Genomic DNA, 23,450 nt, shown 5'->3' with positions numbered 1-23,450 from the left:
GTTCTTGTTGCCCCAGGCTGGAGTGCTGTAGTGTGACCTCCGCTCACTGCAACCTCTGCCTCCCGGGTTCAAGTGATTCTCCTGCCTCAGCCTCCCAAGTAGCTGGGATTACAGGTGCCCACCACCACACTGGCTAATTTTTGTAATTTTAGTAGAGATGGGGTTTTATCATGTTGGCCAGGCTGGTCTTGAACTCATGACCTCAGGTGATCACCCACCTCGGCCTCCCAAAGTACTGGGATTACAGGTGTGAGCCACCATGCCCAGCTCCACCATCCATTAATTAAGCTTCATGGTGTTCACTCAGGCACACAGGTGTTGCTCACATTTGCCAGTGTAAATAGTGATGCACAGTGCCTGAGCCAAGAACACTGTCACTGCAAGCTCCTACCCCTGGCTAAATGCTAATCTGTATTTACAGGACAGTCACTAGTGCTATTATTTTCATTTTACAAATGAGGAAACTGAGTCCTGGAGGGACAAAAAGTCAATTTTCTTAATGTAATACAGTTAAAATAGGATTAAACTTTCAATGTCCTTATTTCTTAACTAGTGTTTTGTCTTTCCATGATTGTGCTTAATTTTATCTGATCAGTACACACACTCGTGTAGAGCTGTAGGGATGCACATGTGTGCATAGACACACACACTATGTGTATGTATATGTTAAACTCAGTGCTTACCTTTGTTGGATGGAAATTCAGCTGCATTGGAGGACTTGACAGCTAGAGAAGCCAGTTTCAGGGGGCAGGAAACAGTATCGTTCAAGGGAAAGTTAGGACAAGGCAAATGAGCTTTTACAGAGCAACCGATTCCTCATGAGAGCCTTTGCATCTCACATGGCTAAAGGAAAGTGCTTTGGTTAGGGGGCTGGAGCTTTGGTCTTGAACAGTGTGCTAGCATTGGCTCATTGGCTAGGGGATGTCCACCATTGGGCTCCCCATTTGAGTGGTCGCTCTGCCTCTCAGGGCAATGTGTGGTATTTCACTGTTGATAAAGCAGAAACTACATGCCAGGCCCTGAGGGTAGGCACTGAGGCAAGCAAGACCAATACAGTGCCCCCGCAGTCCTCTTGGGGCATCGTTTTAGCAGGGCAGACTACCATTAAACAAGAAATGATAAAATTGATCAGTTATGATTGAGATGAGCAGTACAAGGAAAAAGTATGTGGAACTATGAGAGCTCACAGTGGGCCTGAGCTTGCCGGGGGACTCAGAGAAGTGGTCTTGATTTGCTCGTTGAAGGGTAAGAGGACATGTACTAGGTGAAACACCTGGCGGAATCTGGAGATCCGTTTGTGGGGAGGCCCTGGGTGGGAAGTTATAAGGCACACCTGAGTGATGGCTGGCATGAGAAGGCCAGGGTGGCAGAGGTGAGGAGGGTGCATGACAAATCTGACAGCCTGCATGTCACCAGGTGGATTTAGGTCACATCCTCTTCTTCCCTTCTCACCTCTTCCACCCCCACCTCCACCCCTCCACCCCTCCATGCCTCACAAAGTTGGACTGTCTTGCCTGTGAGACAGGAAAGGCATATGTGATGAGGGGACTGTACCCTAGGGGCCCATCCAGGTTATGTGGGGACCTGAGACTTATCCAATAGAGGGTGGGGTCTTGAAGGGAAAAAAAGGTGAAATTATGAAAATAAAGTTTGTGCAAGGCTTCCGTGGGGGGCATGTCAGTGAGGGACCTCTAAGCTGAAGTTTCACCAGCTTAGTGGGGAAGCTCCCTTTGGCACTTTCCCTGTGTCCTGAAAGCTCATAAAGCCCTTGTTTCATCTTGCCTGAGACATTAATGCCATCCTTACCCCGCTTCCTCCTGTTTTCTTCTTAGTTGAGATGGCAAAGCACAAATATCTTATGTTGAAATCTCCTGGAAATTTGGCTCTTTCCTTGACCCCAGTAGTGTCCAAAAGAACATGGGAATTTCCTTTTTTTTTGCCCAAGACTTCCATGATGTTTTCCCTCATAATCAAGGAAGGGAGTGTTGGCTGTTTTTCTTTTGGAAATGTGGAAGGGAAATATGAATTTCCATAGGCAGAATTACTCTGTCTGGTCGAGTCTAGACTGTTCGTTGGCCAGCAAGTTTGCTGGAGCCCACACTGGTGCTCTGAGATGCTGCCCGGACTTATTCTGTGGGCAGGGAACAAATCACTTGGAACTGCGTTTTGGGGAAAAAATTCACAAACATGAGGAGTGACAAGGAAGAAGTTGCATAATAAATAAATTACAAGTAGAAGTTGTCAGCAGGCTCTTCTCTCCAAATCCCACTGAAGTGAGCAAAGCCATCTAACAGTAGTGAAGAGTCTCTGTCATTTGGAACTTAGGGAAGCTGCTGTTCATAGTTGTGAAATGTCAGAGAGGTTGAGACAGACTGAGGGGAGAACTAACAAGTCCTCCGGGACCGTAGAAGAAAGCCCTAAGCCGTCTCCAAGCGCTGCTGCTGATGTCCTGGCAAGCCTCCACAGATGCCAGGCCCTGGCCCAGCCAGCATGCTCTCTGGAAATCTGTGGGTTTTGGCACGCCAGGCCTCTGCCCCAGCTCTGGGTGCTTTTTGGCTGTTGAGAGGCCCAGTCTTGGTTAGAGAAAAGGCACTGTGTCCCTGTTAACTGCTGGCTGCCCCGCCAAAAAACTGGAAAGAATCTCCTTCAGTCTGCTGTGATTCCCTGAGCCTGACAGCCTCATTGCCTTTGACGTTCCCTGTTAGTACTGAAAATTCAGCACAGTCCCATTGCTCAGGCAGAACCTATTTCAAATATAAATTTCCTGCCTCCCCAAGACACAGCAAATAGGGATAAATGACCAGACCATAATCTGAGAGTTCTTCACTCAACTGGATTATCATTCATCTAAGAGCCTCTGAAAGACAGTCTTACACAAGCAGAGGCTGGAAGGACATCCGCCACCACGAAGCTGTCTTGAAAGAGCTACTTGGGGGAGCGCTGTAGACCAGGGAGTAAATCAGATAAGTAATGCACTCATGAAATAGTGACCACAGTTGACTTAGGTCCCCTTGGAGCTTGGAAGAACCCCCTCCCACGCCGGAGAGCTGGCTTCTGGGAGGTAGGTGGGAGTAGAGGCTCTGAGGGGCTCAGGGGAAGAATTCCAACTGATTTGCAAGAAAGAAATTGGCCACTGTGTACTCGTTTGCCACTCAGTCCTGCCCTAACCTTCCTCTCCTGTCTCTCACAGACGGTTTTTGAAAGGAATTGCCATTCAGAGGACTGCGCGGCGGACCTGCAGCTTCAGGGCAAACTGCTGCTGTCTAGGTACGTCAGTGTTTCCTTCGCCGCGTTGTTCTCAGAAGCTCTTTTCTCCTGACTCCAGGCCTCAAACCTGAATGTGCAGATCTCCCCACTGAAGAGGATAAACAGAGTTGATGCATTACAATACTATTTTGTGGTTTAAAACAATGTATATTACAAAATAATTTTAACAAAATCTTTGTTGTGAAGATTGTTTAGGTTTTGTTTTGTTTGCAGTTCCACATATCTCGTAATTGAGCTAATATTTCTAATTTATATGAGTATTTGGGGGAGTGGCTATTTCATGCTTCCTGATTGTATTAAGTTGAATCATGTGAAATTGCCAGTATTTGACCTTTTGGACAATTTCATGTGATTCAACCTATTGTTACATAAAGGTTTATCTCCCCTGCCCCCTGCCCCCCACGCACGCACACACACTCAACATTAGTGTATGCTTCAACAACAAGTAACGTTTCTATGGCAGGAGAGGGCTGAAGGAGGGGGCAGGCTGTCCTGATCCAAGTGAACAGACAGTCTCTTTATTGTTTCAGGATTTCCTCCCTCACTACATGAATCCCCCAAGGCTAAAGGTGAACCGTACAGCGGCCTTCTGTTTCCTCTTTGCCAACCTTTTATTTTAGACTTCATTTAGGGTGAAGGTTCTGGTCCTGATCGTTTAGCCTCATTTCACAGAATGACTTTCTTTTGAAACAATTCCTTCTGAAAGGCTGTTTTAGCCTTGGGGCCAGAAACCCCTCTGTTAGATTTATTACAATTTCTGAAAAACAGTCACCAGTTTTGATAGTTATTTTCCAAAATGCCGTAGCGTGTTCCTTATTTAAAACTATGAGAGTTAAGTTCGAATGAAATGAAATGAATATCCCTTTATGAACCAGTGACTACACTAGGACTTTTTTTTTTTTTAATTATACTTTAAGTTCTGGGATACAGGTGCAGAACGTGCAGGTTTGCTGCATAGGTATACACATACCGTGGTGGTTTGTTGCACCCATCAATCCATCATCTACATTAGATATTTCTCCTAATGCTATCCCTCCCCTAGCCCCCCATCTCCCGACAGGTCCCAGTGTGTGATGTTCCCATCCCTGTGTCCATGTGTTCTCATTGTTCAGTTCCCACTTATGAGTGAGAACACGTGGTGTTTGGTTTTCTGTTCTTGGGTTAGTTTTCTGAGAGTGATGGTTTCTAGCTTCATCTGCGTCCCTGCAAGGGACATGAACTCTTCCTTTTCTATGGCTGCATAGTATTACATGGTGTATATGTGCCACATTTTCTTTATCCAGTCTATCATTGATGGGCATTTGGGTTGGTCCCAAGTCTTTGCTATTGTGAACAGTGCCACAATCAACATACGTGTGCATGTGTCTTTATAGTAGAATGATTTATAATCCTTTGAGTATATATCCCAGTAATGGGATTGCTGGGTCAATGGTATTTCTTGTTCTAGATCCTTTAGGAATCACCATGCTGTCTTCCACAGTGGTTGAACTAATTTACACTCCGACCAGCAGTGTAAAAGTGTTCCTATTTCTTGACACCCTCTGCAGCATCTGTTGTTTCCTGACTTTTTAATGATCACCATTCTAACTGGTATGAGATGGTACCTCAATGTGGTTTTGATTTGCATTTCTCTAATGACCAGTGATGATGAGCTTTTTTTCATGTGTTTGTTGGCCGCATAAATGTCTTCTTTTGAGAAGTGTCTGTTCATATTCTTTGCTCACTTTTTGATAGCTTTTTTTTTCTTGTAAATTTGCTTAAGTTCTTTGTAGTTTCTGGATATTAACCCTTTGTCAGATGGATAAATTGCAAAACTTTTATCCCATTCTGTTGGTTGCCTGTTCACTCTGATGATAGTTTCCTTTGCTGTGCAGAAGCTCTTTAATTAGATCCAATCTGTCGATTTTGGATTTTGTTGCCATTGCTTTTGGTGTTTTAGTTAAATTTAATTGAAGGCTTTTTCTGCATCTAGTGAGATAATCACGTGGTTTTTGTCATTGATTCTGTTTATGTGATGAATTACATCTATTGATTTGCATATGTTGAACCAGCCTTGCATCCCAGGGCTGAAGTCGACTTAATCGTGATGGATACGTTTTTTGATGTGCTGCTGGATTCAGTTTCCCAGCATTTTATTGAGGATATTCACATCAATGTTCATCAGGGATATTGGTCTGAAATTTTCTTTATTTGTTGTGTCCCTGTCAGGTTTGGATATCGGGATGATGCTGGCCTCACAAAATGAGTTAGGGAGGAGTGCCTCTTTTTCTATTTGGAATAGTTTCAGAAGGAATGGTAGCATTTCCTCTTTCTACCTTTGGTAGAATTCGGCTGTGAATCTGTCTGGTCCTGGGCGTTGGTTGGTTGGTAGGCTATTGATTACTGCCTCAACTTTAGACCTTGTTATTGGTCTATTCAGGGATTCCACTTCTTTCTGGTTTAGTCTTAGGAGGGTGTATGTGTCCAGGAATTTATCCGTTTCTTCTAGATTTTCAAGTTTATTTGCACAGAGGTGTTTATAGTATTTCTGATGGTAGTTTGTATTTCTGTAGGATCAGTGGTGATATCCTCTTTGTCATTTTCTATTGTATCTATTTGATCCTTCTCTCTTCTCTTTATTAGTCTGACTAGCGGTCTATTTTGTTGGTCTTTTCAAAACAACCAGCTCCTGGATTCATGGATTTTTTTAAAGTTTTTTTTGTGTCCCTATCTCCTTCAGTTCTGCTCTGATCTTAGTTATTTCTTATCTTTTGCCAGCTTTTGAATTTGTTTGTTCTTGTTTCTCTAGTTCTTTCTCCTTATCGCTTTCAGGTACACCATCAAACATAGGTTTGGTCTTTTCTCATAGCCCCATATTTCTTGGAGGCTTTGTTCATTCCTTTTCATTCTTTTTTCTCTGATCTTGTCTTCATGCTTTATTTCATTAAATTGATCATCAACCTCTGATATCCTTTCTTCAGCTTGATCGATTTGGCTATGATACTTGTGTGTGCATGAAGTTCTTGTGCTGTGTTTTTCAGCTCCATCAGGTCATTTATGTTCTTCTCGCAACTGGTTATTCTAGTTAGCAATTCCTCTCACCTTTTTTCAAGATTCTTAGCTTCCTTGCATTGGGTTAGAAAGTGCTCCTTTAGGTTGGAGGAGTTTGTTATTACCCACCTTCTGAAGCCTACTTCTATCAACTCATCAAACTCATTCTCTGTCCAGTTTTGTTCCCTTGCTGGCTAGGAGTTGTGATCCTTTGGAGAAGATGAAGCATTCTGGTTTTTGGAATTTTCAGCATTTTTGCGCTGGTTTTTCCTCATCTTCATGGATTTACCCACCTTTGGTCTTTGATGTTGGTGACCTTCAGATGGGGTTTCTGTGTGGACATATACTAGGACATTTTAACTTATGATGATAAATAGTCTTTCATTCATCAAAGGAAAGTAATACTAAGATTCCTTTTCTTCATTTTGAGTTTACTGGAGGAAGATGATGTAACACACACACATCCACACATGCACAGCCTCCTCCAAACCACTTAAGTATTAATTAGCTTTACTTTTACTTAGGGCAATAGTAGTAGATTAAAGTAGCACATGTTTTGCCAAGCTTACAAAGTTACTTAAAACTCATGGAATGGATATAGGAATTATTTCACATTAGTACAAAGGGCCTCCTGGGATTATTAGAGAAACTATAAAGAAGCTTCATAAATTTGCAGTTCATTAATTTCAATTTTAAATAGATCTTCCAAAAAGTGTTTTAGGGAAAAAATAATAAGAAATAAAAATATGTGGATTTGTTTTGTCTTGAGACAGACTGGAAATACTGGAAATTTACTTTGGATCATAGAAGCACTTCATGTTTCTATGAATGATCCAAATGTTCACTTGCTCCAAGGTCAGATATTAAGTTAGGGAAGTTCTAACACGCTTGCTACCCATTAGCGGATAAGTAAATCTGTCGCTATTGAATTGTGCTTTTCTTATGTTAAGATGTAAAATTGAAGGCTCAGTAAAGCTTTAGCTTGTGGCTAAAGCTGCGTCCACTGCCCCAGTGTGGCCTTTTAAGTGTGGTCATAACCATTTAATGCTCTGTGAGCCCAGTAATCAATAATGTTATAACAACTAGTGTGATGGCTGGGACCCAGACCCCTATGTGTATCAGCTACCAATTGCCACAAAAAATGCTCCATAACAAATCACCCCAAAGCTCAATGGTATGAACAGTAATCATTGATTCTCATGAATTTTTGGGTCAGCTGGTCCAGGCTGGATTCAGCTGGACTTTGGCTGATTTGTCCATGTATCTGGCTTCAGTAGAGGGTAGGTTCTAAGCTTGGGTGACACCGTTCAGCTCTACTCCCTGTGTCGTTCATTTATTCTTTGGAACTAGTGGACAAGCCTGTGTACATTCTCACAGCAAAGCAGAGGTACAATAAGGCACTGGGAAAGTGCAGTGATTCTTAAGGCCTAGGCTCAGAGCTGGTGCACTCTTCCTCCAGCCTTATTCCATTGGCCACAGGAAGTTACATGGCCAAACCCAAAGTCAAGGGACAGGAAGTTAGTCAGCAGAACTACAAAGCCACACAGCAAAGAGCCTGACTATAAGGAGGAGGTGAAGCTTTGGATCCATAATGCAGTCTGTTACACTATATAACCAGCGAGGTAGCCCTGTCTCTTATCCTGATGCCTTGTTGTTATCAGGGCTATTTCTGCCTTTGTTGAAATTCCATCTTTCTGGAATTCAGACATGAGACCTGGAGACTGGGTGAGAAGATTTTCTGAACCTCAGAAGCAATGCCCTTGGACCGAAGCTCTCAGCCTCTTCTTAGGTTGGGTTATTTTTAGAGGACCCCTGGCCTCTCAAAATAGCCTTTTGGCTGAATCCTCCATTAAAGAAACCTTCATTATACTTTTGGACTCATAGCTGTTCCCACAGGAGCCATCAGAGGAATGTTTACCCATACTTGGATAACAGCCCTGTGGTACAGCTATGGGATTTATCCATACCTTTGGGTGTTCACTCTTCAGAGCCAGGCACAATGTGAGGGAAGAAACAATCAGTAAAATGCTAGTGGAAACCAGGTCTGAATTTGGTTGACAGAGACTTAGTGGCTCAAAGCAGAGGTGAGCTGTTTTGGTTATCATTGAGCTCTCTTGATTCATTCTTGTCTGGGATGGGATGTACCATCTTTCCGTGTTCAAGCCAGGCAAATCCTGGGCACTGGGCTGCAGAAGTGAGCAGTATGTGGGCCTTGCTTTCCTGCCGTGAGCAGAGGAAGAGGCTGGGTGACAGTGGTACCACGTGGTTAGTGCTAGGCAGGCTCCTCTAGGGCCCTGGAGCAGCTTCCAAGGGGTGGTCTTGAGAGGAATGAGGACTCAGGCATTCTGGGCAGAGGGAAATTGTGAGCACAAGTATAGAGAACAGGACTCCCATGAAGATCTGCCGGTGTCTGGAATGAAGGAGGCAGTCAGGAGAACACAGTGAGAGACAGGGAAGGAGAAAGGGAGAGAAACCAGTTCGTGGCACACTTAGGATTCTGGATTTCATCTTGAAGCCAGTGGGAGTATAGCCAAGTTGTATAAATGCATTTAACATAACAAGAATTTGGCCAGGGGGCCAGGTGCGGTGGCCCTGCCTGCAACCCCAGCACTTTGGGTGGCTGAGGCAGACGGTTTGCTTGAACTCAGGAGTTTGAGACCAGCCTGGGCAACATGTCAAAACTCCATCTCTACGAAAACAAGCAAAAATTAGCCAGGCATGTGACAGAAGCCTCTAGTCCCAGCTACGCAGGAGGCTGAGGTGGGAGGATCACTTGAGCCTGGGAAGCAGAGGTTGCTGTGAGATGGCACTGCTGCACTCCAGCCTGGGCTGAAGGGGGAAAGAAAAAAGAGAATGCAGCCGGGTACATCCAGGAGCTGGGGTGGGGAAGGGAGAGGAGAATATTGAGATGGTGTCGGTCATTTGGTCCTCCATTCTGCTCAGTGGAAGTATGTTCCAGGTTGAGTTTTGAGTTTGTTCCTCTCTCCATCCATCTCGGTTCCTGCTTCCCTGCCTTGGGTAGGTCTGTGGGGCAACTGCCATTCATCCCAGCACAGGAGCAGCCTTGGCTGGATTGGACTTACGAGAGATGTTGTGCTGATCTCCATGGTACCTCTCCAAGGGCTTCACAAGGGCAACTTGGACACAATTTTTGCTTCCCGTGACGCATTTAGAACCTAGCTCTCCTGTTAGCTGTGACCTTACTCACTGTAGGAAAAGTTGAAGCAAAGGGGTCACAGAGAAAGTCCTCTGATGACTGTGTAGACAGTTGGTACATAGTGTTGTGGCTGAAGGCCTCTCGATGCCCACCAGACTGAGGAGCCTTTGTCTTAAGACAGAGGGAAAGACATGTGGGAGTGATCGGGTCACCCTGCGTGGCCAGCGATCAAGCCATAGGAAATGCTGTCTGTGACCAGGATTCATGGATATTTGTATTTTCCTCTCTGGAGAGCACGAATTCTGGCAGGCCTGTGATCTCTTAAAACAATCAATCTTCAGTTAAAAGTTTGTGATCTTTAATGGGCCTGAGCCCAGTTCCAAAACAGGCCATTGTCAAAACGTCCAGGGACTGGGATGAAACTTGTTTAAACATTTCTGTTAAACAGGACTGAAAATTCCATTTGTAAAAGGATACAACTGTGTTTTGTCTTTTTGAATACCCACAGTATCACCTATGATAAAGAAAAAGACTATGGCAGGTGAGCTTTTATGAAAAATTCCTTTTTTGATGCATCCTGTCAGAAATCAGTGGAACATCTCGGTGCTGTCCAGCTAGCCAACTCTGATAAAGACTTTTAAGGAAGGTGAAGAAAACACAGCAGTATATCTGTAAAGCTAGAACCATCTGGTGGCAGCATGTATTTGTCCTATGGTTGTGGCGTTGATAATGCTGTTGCCATGGAGGTTGGGTGAGGGGGTGAAGTGCATTTCCTAAAACTTTTGGCTAGCTGAGGGATGGGTAGCTCCTTCCATGAAAATCAGTCTTCCAGAGGAGGACCCCCAAACCTGGAGAGCTATTTAGAGTTTGAAACAAATTGTTCTTCTCAAAAATGGCAGGGTGGTTAGAATCATCAACCGCACAGCCTAGGTCAGAAGAGAAGTCTGCCTTGTTTTATAAAGGGAAAGACACCCTTGTTTAGTGAGCACCGACTAAGCACTAGATAACCCACTCAATACTTCGTATGTGTAAAAACGCTGAGGTATCTTACCAGCTGCATGACCTTGGCAAGTTGCTTAATGTACATCTCTGTGCCTGTTTCCTCCTCTGTGAAATAAGGAAAACAGCAGCACCTTATAATGTTATTTTTTCGTATTAATTAATACATATTCAAGTGCTTCTAAAAGTGCTTAGCATATAAGCAAACAGTCATGAAAACTAGCATTTTTTCATTTTTTTTAGTTCAACAAACATTTATTGAGGATATAATGAGTAATTAAAAGTCATCCCAGTACTCAAGGCAATGGTTGTCAGGTAGCAGAAACAATTACAAGTCGATGGAAAATGCTGGGATTGAGGTACCCACGAAAGAGCTATGGAAACCCCATAGGGACTGGGGAGTAAGGAAGGATGTCCAGAAGGCTGCTATGCAGAAGAAGCAAAGTTTTGGCTGAGACTTGAAAGTTTCAATGTAATATGGGAGGAGCAAATGGAACAGGGCGTGAAAAGACATGGAGGCGTGAGAGCACATGGTGTTTTCAGACACCAAGGTGGACCTCAGAATGAGTGTAAGGCAGTAGGAAATGAGATGGGAAGGGGTCAGATCGTAACTGGCTTGCTTGTTTGATTATTTTCCTGAGTGACAGATGCTGAAGGATTTAAATTTAAAGAGTACAGGATCTGTGTTTTAAAAATCGCGTTCTCAGTATTTCTAATTGAACAAGGATGGACAACAGCTGGGTAAGAAAGACTAGAGGTAGAATTCTCAGCCAGGGATCGTGGAATGCAAATATCCTTTTACTGACACAAGGGACAACTGTTGGCCCCAAACGTTAGTTACTTTATACCACTATTAGCTGTTCATTCAGTTTTTTAGCTTCTTTAGAGTAATTTTATTTATAATCTATTTTTTCCAATTACCCATTACATACAGAAATATCATGCCTGTCACTGATGAAACATTAGATATATGAAACATATTAAGAAAAGTGAAAAAATACATATTCTTTAAGTGCCTCCCTTTTAAGGATTTTGTATCAATGAAACACTGATTGTGGATTTCGTGTGTAGTCTGGAGAAGGCACAGTATATAAGCTCTGACTAGCAATACTAGCTTAACAGGTCCTATAAAACAAACCATGACCAAGTATAGGCAAAATTGTATTATACGTATTTGAGAGTGAGTATTATACTACTTTTCCTGAAGTGGTGCAGACACTCAGGGAGGCCAGGTTACTTGTTCATGCTGCAGGGGAGAATTAAAGCTTGGAATGTCTGAGTCCCCATCCCGCTCTCCTCCTGTACATTGGCTTCTGTTGTCTTTGGGTTCAGCTGTCAGCTGGCTCTGGACCAGAGGTGCAAGGACTGACAACTTGGGGAATAAGTCCTCCTCTGTGTGAAAGCCTCAAGCCAGAGAGGAGGCGGATGGACAAAAAACCCCCTAGCAAAGATGGCTGCAGTCCCTCCCCTGCATTCTCCCCTTGTGCTGTCTGACCCGGTGGCCGTGTTCAATAGCTTTTCCCCCTGGAGACACAAGCCATCTGTCCTGCTGGGTCAGTGGCAGTCCTTGCTTTGAGTCAGCACAATTTTTATCTGTGTAGGTTGGATTTTCTCTCCTTGGGGAGCCTCGGATTCAACGGTGAGCTAGTCGCTGGCATGCCAGCAGTTTCCTCATCACTATTATTGTATGAGGGAAGGTGAGTAGGAACTCATCAGAAACCTGGAAAATGTTGCCAGAATATTATGTGATTTTCTCCCCCACTTCATTGTTTGCACCACCTCTGAAGAAAAAATGCAGAAGTTTGTGGATTCGGAGTAGCTGGCTTTAATGCTGTTTCTGGAATCTCTGGCTACAGGAACAGATTTCTCGATGGTATATTCTTGAAAGAGCAGAATGCTCAAGCAAATGGAGCATGTTGAGTAAGCGTGGACAGATTGCTCATCCTTGCCCTCCTGTCTCAGAACAAGTGTTGGCCTTTGCTCTGATGTGGGCTTGCTTTTTTTTTTTTTTTTTTTTTTTCGTTGTTGTTGTTGGTTGTTTTATAGACAAAGTCTTGCTTTGTTGCCCAGGCTGGAGTGCAGTGGCGCTATCTTGGCTCACTACAACTTCTGTCTCCCAGGTTCAAGTGAAGAACCTGCCTCAGCCTCCTGAGTAGCTGGGATTGCAGGCACCCGCCACCATGCCCAGCTAATTTTTATATTTTTAGTAGAGATGGGGTTTCACCATATGGATGAGGCTAGTCTTGAACCCCTGACCTTAAACAATGTAGCTGCCTCAGCCTCCCAAAGTGGGCTTTCTAAGAGGGGGCAGCAGATATCTCTCCTCACATCCGAGCCACACGTCAAGGTTGAAGGGACGTATACTTCTGGGAGAGTTACCTGGTGGAGGGTGGGATTTAGGCCCAAGGGAAGGTGATGAGCAGTGTAAGGGACAGTCACACACTGGGAGAGACATCGAAGGGTGAAATACCCTTCCAGAGAGCCCAGCTCCTTCACCTGATGAGAGGTGACACAATGCTACTGTGTTCATTCGTTTGACAAATGTGGATGGAGCATGTTATGGATATGCCTGGCCTGGTGGAAATGTGACACACTGCTGCATCACGATGCTCTCAGGCTAGAAGGGGAGACACACACAAGAATAGTTATAACTAACTGTAGTCACCATCACGATGGGAATATGAGGGAGTTCCTTGGAAGCACAAGGGAGGCAGCACTCTGCATGGCCTGAGGTTGCGCTGTCCTAGAAGCATGACCCTGAGACAAGGATTCGAGTGCAAATAACTGATGTGAGCAGTGCAAGAAATGAAGGCAAAGAGTAAGGACGTATACAGGGAAGCCTGCAGTGTGCATGCACCGTAGCACTAGTGTATCAGTTACTTACTGCTGTGACAAATCACCCCAGAACTTCATGCCTTAATCCAGCCACCATTTGTTTAGCTCCTGGTCCTGTGGCCAGCTGTTGAGGGTGGGCTCAGCTCTTAGGGTCTTCTGGTCTTATTTGGGCTCCCTCCTGCATCTGCAGGCAACCACGCGTTGGCCGGGTGCCCGTTTCTGGCTGTTGGTTTGTTGTTCGCTGGCGTTCCTCCGCATGGTCTGTCCTCCTCCTGCAGGCTAGCCCAGGATTCCTCTTCCAGTGTGGCCAGGGCCCAAAATGGAGAGCAGCAGTGCACAAGACCTCATGAGGTCTAGTTCCAGAACAGATATGTTCTCACTTTTGCTACATTCCGTCGATCAAAGCAAGTCACAGGGTCACGTAGAGATAAACCCTGCTTCGTGATGGGAGGAACTGCAAAGTCACATGGCAAAGGGTGTGATCCAGAGAGGCTGTCAATCAGTGCATCCTCCCTGCTCCCACAGCAGATGACTGGCACTTCGTCCTGCAGGGAAACGCACCTCTTGGAATGACTATAGCTGAGAGGTGAAGGAGCTGGGGTGTTTGTACACCAATTCCTGAGTTCATTGGTTGGGGGATGCTCTGGGTTAGGTGGGTCTAGCTATGGGAAAAGGCCCTCAGATACAAAAATGCAGACATGGCAACTGAAAGTCTGAAAAAGCATGTTGTCAGGGTGGGGGAGTGTGGGAGAGGATGGTAGGGACATGGATGATGTCTCCTGTACCCACTTTCTTAAAGACTCTCAGTTGATGAATTTGTTCTGAAATTCCAACAGGAGTATCGTAACACCTTTTGACATGGAGGCTTCTCCCCATGAGCTTCCTAGGAATACTTTAATTCCATGTTTTGCCAAACACCCAACATTCTCCATTACTGTGATTTTTCTATTGCATTTGTCTGCATCTTTTTTCTCCTCCTCTGCAAGCATAGCAATATATTGCACACACGCAGAAGGATATTTGGCTTTACCGCAAACCTATGAATGAGGTATTGGGCTTGGAGTTTTGTTCCCATTTCACTGAGGACAGCAGCAAAGGCAGATAAGGAGTGTGTCCACAGCACGTCCCAGGCAGAGAGGATAAGACCCCTGAGCCCTGAATCATCTAGGAGTGATGTGGGCCACGCCTAGCTACGCAGTGGAACTCTGTGTGTCTTAGGAGCCCTGCCTCTGGCCCAGCTCAGGCATAAGCACAACCCACGACTCTGGGATGCCCCTCAGTTGTCCTACAGAGTGACGCAGGAAGTGATTCAGGGTAGAGACAAGCCCAATACACACATTCTTCCAGGTTGGTGGATTTTGTGTGTGTACTTGGAGCCAGCATTTCTGATGCAGAATAGGAAGCTGACAGACAGGGGTTAGAGTCACTTATCTGGGGTCAAAAAAAGTTAAATAGCAGAACCAGGAGGAACATCTGGTGGGGGCTGTGGAGCCTGATATTCTGGCAGTTAGACCCATGGCCCCTGACTTTAAATAACCATTGAAGCTCGGGAACCTGGCCTGTCTCTAGGTGGAAATGACTTTTGGAAATTCCTCCTATTGCAGAAAGCATCTGATTTGTGGTTTCCTGAATGTAAGGCTCCAGGTGAAGGGGTCGCCACCCAAGAAACTAACCTTTTTCTTTGTGGGGCAGACTCAAAGCATGGAGGGGAGCTTTTCAGGGCCCACAACGCATGAGCAGCTGATAGCTAACCCCACAGATAACATATTTCAGGGACAGCCCCTTCCCTCCTGAGCAGATACCAGATGAGATTTTCCAGCTTCGACTTTCTGGATGGGATGCTTAGAGGCCCAGTGAAGGTGAGACTGAGGCAGTAACTGTGGCAACCACAGAAGGGGCTGGCCATGTGCTCATGGTGGCCTCCTCCCTGAGACACCTGGGAAGGCTGAGTCTACCTTCACAGGTGTACCTGATAAAGTTTTATCGGGCAGTATTTTCCTTGGCTTCCAAATATAGCCATCCATTGGAGAGTTTATGTGGAAGCATCACCAGCAGGCAGAATGACATGGCCAGTTCCCTTGTGACTGGACTCAAGGAAAGGACCTATCAGGAGAATGTAGCCCTGGGTCCCTCCCTTCTCTCAACTTGGAGCAGACAGGGAGCCACGTGTGCCTTCCTTGCTAAGATTTTTACAGTTTATTCTGTGTGGCCGTGTGTGTTGGTCCCTTGCCACTAACCCTAGACTCACCCATCCCGGCTCAGGCTTGTTACTGTGGGCCAGGCCAGAGTCTGAAGCAGCTCAGTTGTTTGTTGACTGAACTCGGTCTTCCCCAGCACATACTTCTCTTACTGTCCAGCACACACCCTCTCATCAGCATTCCTCCCAAGTTTGTTCCGAGCCACCTGATATAACCTCGGGTGAACAAGAAGGCTACCCTGTGGCTCTCCACAGATGAAAAGCTAAAGGCAGCTGTGGCTTTGCTTTGTCCCCAGTGGTCACTGGCCCCTCCTTCCAGAGCCATGGGTGAGACTTGGTTTTAACATGACCTGCCCATTAATCAGTTGGCTGCAATTGCAGTGAGAGGGAAGGTACCGTGTAGAGAACCTCTAGGTTTTATGAGCTTGCCTCCGTGACTCTATTCCAGGTGATCTTGATCCAAAAATGATGAGGCTGGGTGGATGCCATTGGTGCCACACCCAGATTCCTTGCCCTGCAGGTGCACTGCTCCCAGCTGCTGTGCTGGCTGCTAGCGGCTCACAGCGGCCCCTCCTTTGGTCTGGGTGACTTTTAGCCAATGGCTGACTGATTTGGGGTGTGGTTGAACTCCCTGGTGTGGTTTATGCTGCACAGCTGCCCTTGGCGTCTGGTTGAGGCTAAGCTCCACCTGCACCCACAGCCTCGCTCCCCTCTGTCCCTGCTGCAGCCTGGTTCCCTGCCTCCCCAGCAGATCCCTGGATCCCTGCGGCAGGCTCTGACTTCCAGGAAAGGGAGCCTGTCCTCAGATGCAGTAGAACCTCATGTTTCTTTTGTCTGCTCTTAGATCTCCTGTCCGGGCAGGCTGATTCCTTTCAGGACTCTGAGTTTCAAAAGGAAATCAGATCCAACATATTTATCAGACATTAGTGGGAGGGAAAAAAAACAAATGCTGATTGGCTTTTTATTTGCCCTCTTGGAATTGCAGGGAATCTGTTTTTTATTTTTAAAAACCAGACTTGTGGAGTAATGTGTGGGAAACCCCTTCAGGCTGCTCCAGGGACTTTGTGTTTTTAGAGATTGCTCTGGGCACCTCTTCCCTGAGGCTTTGTTTTTAAGGAGGGCTTTCCAGATCCAAGGGAAGGGAAGGGGGCTCCTTTGAGAGAAGCGGCTTTCATGCAAAACGTCCTTACTGGTGGGGAACTGAAGATGGGTGCAGTCCTTACTGCATAAAGGACTCGTGTTGTTCAGTTGCAGTCATAAGCCTTTCTCACCAGGAGCACTGGACTCTCTTGAGAAAGTTTTCTGTAGTAATGAGATTTGAGCTGGAGGAAATGTTGCTGTTTCAGTTCACAGTTGTGTGTTCACATTATGCAGCCATCAAAAACGATGAGTTTGTGTCCTTTGTAGGGACATGGATGAACCTGGAAACTATCATTCTCAGCAAACAGACAGAAGAGCAGAAAATCAAACACTGCATGTTCTCACTCATAGGCGGGTATTGAACAATGGGAACACATGGACACAGGGAGGGGAGCACTACACACTGGGGTCAGTTGGGGGGAAATAGGGGAGGGATGGTGAGGGGTGGGGAGTTGGGGAGAGATAGCAAGGGGAGAGATGCCAGATGTAGGTGATGGGGAGGAAGTCAGCAAATCGCACTGCCACGTGTGTACCTATGCAACAATCTTGCATGTTCTTCACATGTACCCCAAAACCTAAAATGCAATAAAATAAATAAATTGAAAAAAAAAATAAAAAGAAAAAATTTAGCTGGGTGTCATGGCACAGGTGTGTGGTCTCAGCTGCTGGGGAGGCTGGGGTGGGAGGATCTCTTGGGCCCAGGAGGTCGGGGCTGCAGGTGAGCCATGACGGTGCCACTGCACTCCAGCCTACACAACAGAGGGTGGCCCCATCTCAAAAATAAAAAATAAAATAGGCTGTAATCCTAATCTTCACATGAATCTTCAGAAAAACCTTTTTGTTTATTTGTTTTTGAGAGGGAGTCTTGCTTTGTCACCCAGGCTGGAGTGTAGTGGCACAGTCTCAGCACAAATGCAGCCTTTGCCTACCAGATTCAGGCAGTTCTCTTGCCTCGGCCTCCCGAGTAGCTGGGACTACAGGTGGCCACCGCTATGCCCCACTAATGTTTTTTGTATTTTTAGTGGGGACAGGGTTTCACCATTCTGGTCAAGCTGGTCTTGAACTCCTGACCTCGGGTGATCCGCTTACCTCAGCCTCCCAAAGTGCTGGAATTACAGGCATGAGCCACTGTGCCTGGCCTGTTACTTGTTTATTTATTTTTATTTTCAAGAAAAACTTCAATGTCAGATTAGGAGAAAGAAAGAAAACTGCATAAGTGTAACTCATCAGCTTGAAGAAAATAAAGAAGTATAACATAAAGAAACCAAAAACAAACAAAAAAAAACTTGTGTGTTGTTTTCAAGAAAAAAGAAATGAAAGACAAATGTTAAAACTGTTTTTTTTGTTGGTTTTTTTTGTTTGTTTGTTTTTGTTTCCTGGTACAAAAGAACAAGCAGTTTCACTTCCTAAGCCAAGAAGGGAAAAATTCTTGTCTAAACTTCCAGGCTTAAAGGTGGCTCCTTGTCAGTCCTGAGGTAGTAGAATTGAGGTGACTGAAATCAATCGCAGTTACTAATGTCCTCTTACATGCTTCAGAAATGCCATTCCCACCTCTCCTCTCGCTGTCCAGGGCTGAGCCTGCCGTCCCTCCTTCCCTCTGTTCCATGATAGCCTCTCCTTAGGGTCATTAACTCTGTCCCTACCACGCACCTTCCAGAGGACAGGTGTTTTTAACCTGGAGTCTGTGTCCCCTTGCTGGTCTGTGAATCCAGATAAGAAAATGGTTGCATTTTGTTTTCACTGACGTCACACTGAATTTAACATCATATTCAATTATGAATATAGGAAGCAGACTACAGTAATATTAGCAGGACCTGTGACTCTGTCCCACATAGAAATCACAGGTATTGTCAAATCACGTTAGAGTTACTGCAGGTATTTCACACTACCATTTACATTCATCCCTCCTTCAGAGATATAGTATTAGATTCACTGCCAGATCTCTTGATTTAATGTTATTTTTTAAAGGCATATTGCTAAACTACACATTTGTGCTCTCCACTTTCACATAGGGCTACCTCATCTCCCAGGAGAAAAGATTCAAAATCTAGGAGACTCGTAATTTCAATATATTCCATTGCTTTGACTATTTATGCCCCCATTTGGTTTCTGAGCTAGAAGCAGAGACAAGTTACGTCCATGACGGAGTTACTTGACAAGGGACCATGATGGCCCTGCTAAGCTGGGCTTTCTGAAGGTGTCTGCTCTAACAGCTGTGTTGAATTGCATATGGACTGCTTGCATTTTCCATGAGGTGGCCAAGTGTAACGGGCAGCACACGTGTGGCAGACCGTGGCAGTGGGCCCTTGCTGGGTCCAGTCGTATCTAGCTGCACACCAGCACTGTCTTAGGACATTGGACCTCCGAGCAGCCTGCAGATCATGGGAATTCCTCTGCCCCCTAAAGTATTCTTCGTCTTTAATCCAGTTGTTACAGTGAGTGAACCTGATTTGTTCCAGATGTCCTACGATTTAGTGATTCCGGAAACTACTCCTAAAGTCAAGGCTGATGAGGGTTTGAATTCCTCTGTTAGCTGGGAACCAGCAGTTCTTTTCACAGTTAAACAGATGGGGCAGGAGGAGGAAGACGGAGCTGCCTGGAGGGACAGGGAGGGGCCCTCTGCCTGGCTTATTTGCCTTGTTAGAGAGAGGATGGCCTTTGAAGCAAATACTGATTCCTCCGCTACATGAGTTATTCAAAGAGCCAGAGCTGGGGCCAGAGTCAGCTGGGCAGGAACATAAGCATGCTATTTTTTTTTAAAGTAATACATATTTACCTTAATTATCTGAATGTTGTTGCTAGGGAAACCACTATTTTGGCTCAGATCACCTTAGTAAATGCTTTTCTCTTTCTCTCACGTTTTGAGCATAAAACTGGCCTAGGTGGGTACCTATGAGGGAGGTAGAGGTATTTCTGGCTTCCTATAAGTGAGTTTTTCAAACCAGAAATTCAGTTCCAGGAATGATTTCCCTGACCCACTGTAAATTTTAATTGAGGTGCCTTACAGGGTACCCTGTGATCTCTCTGTGGAGTTAATAACCATGTGGGTCTGCTGGGCATGATTAGAAGGGATTTCAAAGCATGGTGAGATGGGGAAGCACAACCCAAACTACGTGGCATACTAACTCACTCCTGGAGGAAGTGAAAACGTGTACGCACACATGTAGCATGTTCTGTGTAATATTATTGGTTTATGAGCATTTAAAGATGTAAATATGAGCATAAAGCTATGTACGGTTATGGATTTAAAACAAAAGCAGCATTTAACTAATGTTGCTGTTTAGATTTTTTTCAAGTGTATTTGAATGCAGACAAATGTCCAGATAGATGCTAGTGGAAGTCTAGGACAAGCAGTGTAAGAGTATCAACGCAGATTCCAGCTGGAGCTGGCTAGATACACACCACAGCCTACTGGGGTGTGTATCTAGAGAAACCAGGGCAGGACTGCGGGAGGAGAAGCTGAGTGGTGCCGAGGTAGGGCCACGTCCCCACCCAAATCTCATCTTGAATTGTAGCTCCCATAATTCCCACATGTCATGGGAGGGACCCCGTGGGAGGTAATTAACTCATGGGGGCAGGTCTTTCCTGTGCTGTTCTTGTAATAGTGACTAAGTCTCATGGGATCTGATGGTTTTATAAAGGGGAGTTCCTCTGCACACGCTGTCTTACCTGCCGCCATAAAAGACGTGACTTTATTCCTCATCCGCCTTCCGTCATTATTGTGAGGCCTCCCCAGCCACGTGGAACTGTGAGTCAGTTAAACCTCTTTCCTTTATAAATTACACAGTCTCTGGTATATCTTTATTAGCAGCAAGAGAACAGACTAATACAGGCACAATGGGCGTACCTAGGAAGTGGGCTGGGGTCAGATATGGCGGTAAGCTTGGAACATCGGGAAGCGTGTCATAGGTGATCTTGAGCTGGTCAGGATGAGGAGCATTCAGTGGGCAACAGCAGGTGGTTTAGGGCTGAGGCTGTAAACCACAGGAATGGCCTATGTTTACCTGGGGCCAGCTTCAGGACAGCCCCAGGACAAGACTAGTAGTTGGACAGAAATAACAGTTTTTATCATTCTAGAATAGTTTAAAATATAAAATAAATTTACAGTTTGTTTCTCTAATATATTCAGAATTGAACCTTTATCAGTACAATATTCTTTTTTGATGTTTCTTGTTTTTTTATAACAGAAAACAGCGATACCTTTCTTGGTGTTCTTGGTCAGTAAAATAAATCCCTAAATATCTGCCACAATCTCTAGAGTCTTCTAAATCAGAAAATTTTAAGGACTTTCACAGCAGTGAAAATTGATACTCAGGTTCTAAATAATTCGATGTTTCAATGAAATCTGCAGGAATCCAAAGCAACAGGCAATCACTAACTAAAATGGGGCAGCGAGACAAAAACATAGGAAAGAAATCTTAGAGCTTCCACTGGGTCATTGCGTGAAAACTGACTCCACTTTATCCCCTGACTGCACTTCAGGATTTCCTTGTCCAGAGTTCCCACACGTGACAATAAGCTCCAACTACAACCTATTCCAAGCTGAAAATAATGGACTGAGAATCTGAAAACATGACGCATCAATCCATTCCCCACCTTTCCCCTGTGGGACCCAAAAAACAACATTTCCCAGGCCCCCTTGCAGATAGGCTTCTTGTGAAGTTTAGCCAATGGGAGCACTGGTGTGAGATTGGAGAGAGGTAGGAGGAGAACAGTCAGGGTGTTTCTCCCCATCCCCACTCAATTCTAGCAGCATCTCTGGCAGTAGCTACTTCTCCATGGTCTAGGCTCCCTCTTGGCAGTCCCAGTCACAGCACCTCCTTCACCTGTCCCTCCAGCTCTAAGGGTGTCTGCCGCTGCTTCTGATCTTGGTTTTTCCTTATTCATCTTGTTTCCTCTTTTGGTTCTTCTCACACCTTTGTATCTGGTTCCCCATTTTAATCCCTTCTGTGAACTACCTGGCATGTGTTCTGCTTTCCTGAGTGGACTCTGACTAATACACAGTGGGTTTGAATCCTGGTACTGCCACTAGTTACTAGCTAATAAGCTGCTCACCTGATTTAGTCCTCCATGTCTTTGCAAAATGGGGATGAGGTTGGTCTGTCATGGATCCTGAGACCCTTTTTAGCTTTGATAGTCCATGAGTCTCTAAACTTGGATCTCATAATACATATTCATGAAATGGGTATATTTTTCTACCTCCGTTACAGAGATCGTTTTTATTATTTGCTTCCGGGGACCTGGCCTTAGCCTTCCTACTGCTGTTTGTCTGCAGATTTCATGAAGGCATTTACCCTGGCATCGTACCACTAAAGGCTGACGTTGGCAGCATTGTTCTTAGGAGACATAGAAGCGCTGTGGTTTTGAGAATGAGTTTTTATATTGTTTGGCATAGATCACTAAAGAACAGTTGCCTGTGTCATGAAGGAGGGACCCCCAGACTGGCTCTTTGAACGCAAATGCTCCTGTAACAAATCCAGGGGACTTCGGAATAACTCTCAGATGAAGCAGTAGACTTGACTGTAAAAGCTCTCTGCCCATAGAGGTGAGCAGAGACTGAGGAGTAAACACCATGCCAACATGCTGGACAAAACAGCATGAATGCTTTTGTACCTTGGAGGTACAATAGCGGCTGCCTTCCTAGGTCGGGAAGCTGAGAGCAGCCTCTTACAGGAGTACATGCCCTGTAGACAGAGGCTCAGGAACTTGTGCTTGCTGACATGTATATCTTCCTGAATTAGACCCTTGTGAGTCTACTCAAAGTGAATTGCACTGGGGAAACTCAGAACTATACACCCCTCAGATTCAACTAGGGTGATACCTTGTTTTGCCCTTAAGTTATACCAGTATATGGCAGGGGCAGTGTTCAAAATAGCTAAGAACCTGCACAGCATGAGACACCTACCTTTAAGAACAGTTGCCAGCCTTAGACAACTGGTACACCTGCTCTGGTGCCACCCACTGATGGTCAGTCTGGGGCCGGGGGTGTGTTTTGTTCACCCTCACCCACATTTGGCAGGACTGTGAGGCCTGGGACTGGAGCCGCCTCAGTAGAAATTGAGACTATGGCACCTGGGATGCCTCTTTGTAACAGTTACTCAAGAAGGAAAATGTGCAGAATGTGGATCCCAAGGGTTTGGGTAGGGGTTCTCCAGAGCCTTGAGTCCTTTCCAGAAGGAGCCTGGGCCCCTGAAATTCAGAGATACTCAGATTAACTGATCTGGTCTCCTGCCAGTGACAGGCCTCACTGGACCATTCTCCCATTCAGAAAGCTGACTTAGGACCCTGCGGCAGGAACCATTGGTGCTGGCTGCACCCCTTTCACACTTACGTGCTATGCTGGTACCCAGCTACCAGTAACTATATGTCTTTGCTTTTTCTGCCCACCAAGTAGCTTGCCAGAGGTACTAGGAGTAGATGTGCAGCCCCTCGCCTCTGCGGTAGCCCTCAACCAATGACTGACTAGAGTGGGCACATAAATATTCCCACATCCCACCGATGGGCTAGCTCTGCTCTGCTCGTGTGTTGCACAGTTCCCCAGAGTTCCCCAGCAAGATTAAGTTCCAGGTGCTCAGATTGCTGACTGGCTTGATGTTGCTGCGTTTGCTGGTGGCCTGTCGCCCTGTGTCTTACTCTCCCCCTTCCCTGCTGGTGTTTTGTGGAACCACCTTCAGAATAAACAACTTGCTTTCAGACCTGTCTCCGGCTGTGCATCTGGGGAAGCCTGCACTGGCGTTCTTCATTCCCTAGATCCGCGTGCCTTGCTACTTTTTCCCCACCGTATCATAGGTAATAAATTAGGTTCATGGCCAGGCATGGTGGCTC

General features: G+C 45.5%; 1 protein-coding gene across 3 annotated transcripts in view; it reads left to right on the top strand.

The window, feature by feature from the left end:
* Window positions 1-23,450, top strand: part of ITGA9 (integrin subunit alpha 9) — a 368,469-nt gene that overhangs the window by 190,478 nt on the left and 154,541 nt on the right. For all 3 annotated transcript variants that reach the window (XM_017508435.1, XM_017508440.2, XM_017508439.2), the window contains one exon: window positions 3,191-3,267. In XM_017508435.1, coding sequence (XP_017363924.1) covers window positions 3,191-3,267 — 77 coding nt within the window. The remainder of the gene's footprint in view (window positions 1-3,190; window positions 3,268-23,450) is intronic.

This window comes from Cebus imitator, unplaced genomic scaffold (assembly GCF_001604975.1).
Source record: "Cebus imitator isolate Cc_AM_T3 unplaced genomic scaffold, Cebus_imitator-1.0 Scaffold391, whole genome shotgun sequence".
In the NCBI taxonomy this organism is placed as follows: Eukaryota; Metazoa; Chordata; class Mammalia; order Primates; family Cebidae; genus Cebus; species Cebus imitator.
Note: the sequence above shows the minus strand (reverse complement) of the source record. Positions and strands in the feature narration are given on the sequence as shown.